Source organism: Octodon degus, unplaced genomic scaffold (assembly GCF_000260255.1).
Source record: "Octodon degus isolate 3935 unplaced genomic scaffold, OctDeg1.0 scaffold00022, whole genome shotgun sequence".
Classification (NCBI taxonomy): Eukaryota; Metazoa; Chordata; class Mammalia; order Rodentia; family Octodontidae; genus Octodon; species Octodon degus.
The window spans coordinates 23644120-23645558 of record NW_004524598.1 but is presented as its reverse complement, the minus strand read 5'-3'; the positions used below and the strand labels follow the sequence as shown (position 1 = coordinate 23645558).

The window sequence follows — 1439 nt, the reverse complement described above, 5'->3', positions numbered from 1 at the left end:
GATGTCCACCTGTCTGTGCATCTGCTCACCATGGACCAAATGGTCTGTCGGATGTCCACCTGTCTGTGCATCTGCTCACCATGGACCAAATGGTCCCGACCATTTGGGTCTCTTCCTGCCTCCACATGTATCTCCTTTCTTCTCATGCTATCATTTCAGTCTATTGCACCAAGTCCTGCTGTGCTGTCCTTCCCTCTGTCCCTCTGTGTCTGTTGGTCATGGAGTCTGCCAGCCACCTGCTTCTCTCTTGTGCATCCCACTGCTGTGTCAGGGCCTGTGTTCTGTCTTCCTCACACAGTCTGCCCATTGCCACCTGTCTCACTGGCCCGCTGAGCCCCACTTTCATCTGTCCTCCATACTGGTACTTATGACTCATAACTAGTGTTCCCCAAGCCTCGTGTGCTCAGAGGCAGGGCTGGTGGAATGTGACTGCACTGTGGGGTGTTGGAGCCAGCCCAGGGCTGGGGGGTAGGGTCTGGTCAGAAGTGACAGGCCCTGGTTTTTTTCATGGTGTCCTCTGCCTTCTGTTTCTATTTGGAGCCTGCAAACATGGACTGAAACTTAGAACGTGAGCCACGGTGCACCTCTGCTCCTTCAAGCTGCTGGCGTCAGGTGTTTTGTTCCAGCAACAAGAAAAGTGAGGCTGGCCTCGTAGTTGTGTTTTGTTCCTCAGCTCAGATTCCTCTGCTGGCCTCCAGGGCCCTCACGCACTGGCCAAGCTCCACGCAAGTGTCAACACCAGGCCAGTTGCACCTGTTTCTAGCATCCATGGCTGCTGGCAGGACCCCACACGGCCTCCAGCCCACTCCTCCCAAGCCAGGGTCTCCTGGCGTGGTGGCTTCCTCTGCAGCTGTCCACTCAACTGGTTCCCCTTCTGTCTGCAGTGGGGACTCCTCATACATTCGCTTGTCACAGGCTCTAGAGAAAGGGAGGGTGGTGCTGCCTGCATCACTGTCAGCGAGTGAGGTGGGGTGATGACAGATGGCTCCCCTGACAGGGTTGGCCCGAGGCGCAGAATCTTAGCGAGTGAATTCAAAGTGAAGGCAGGAAATTTATGCATGTGATAGTTTTAATCTACATAATTTCTTGGGCTTTTTCTTTTATTTTTAGATATTGTATGTAACTCTGATTGCTTTGCCTTTCATCCTTTAGCTTCTAATCCTCAAAGGACACCTGCAGGCAATTACTGCCATAGCTTTTGGAAATCGAGAAGCCCCGCCTCTGATCTGTTCTGCATCACAGGATTTTGTGATGGTGTGGAACCTGGAGGTGTGCAGAGAAAAGGCAGTTCAAGGTAAATAGAAAGGTCAAGCATTTGAAAAATATTTAAGGGGAATGACAGGCCTGTAAGCTGTCTCAGTCGTTGGACAGGTGTGGGCCATTTTCCTGTCTAGCTGTGCAGGCTGGTGTCCGATACCCTTCCCTGCTAGCCTTGTCTC

The 1439-nt window shown here is 52.3% G+C and overlaps 1 protein-coding gene across 3 annotated transcripts in view; it reads left to right on the top strand.

Moving 5' to 3' along the window:
* The window catches only part of Wdr27 (WD repeat domain 27), a 289190-nt gene that overhangs the window by 21666 nt on the left and 266085 nt on the right, over nt 1–1439 (top strand). For all 3 annotated transcript variants that reach the window (XM_023711986.1, XM_023711985.1, XM_023711984.1), the window contains exon 4: nt 1153–1294. In XM_023711986.1, the coding sequence (XP_023567754.1) occupies nt 1153–1294 (142 nt within the window). The remainder of the gene's footprint in view (nt 1–1152; nt 1295–1439) is intronic.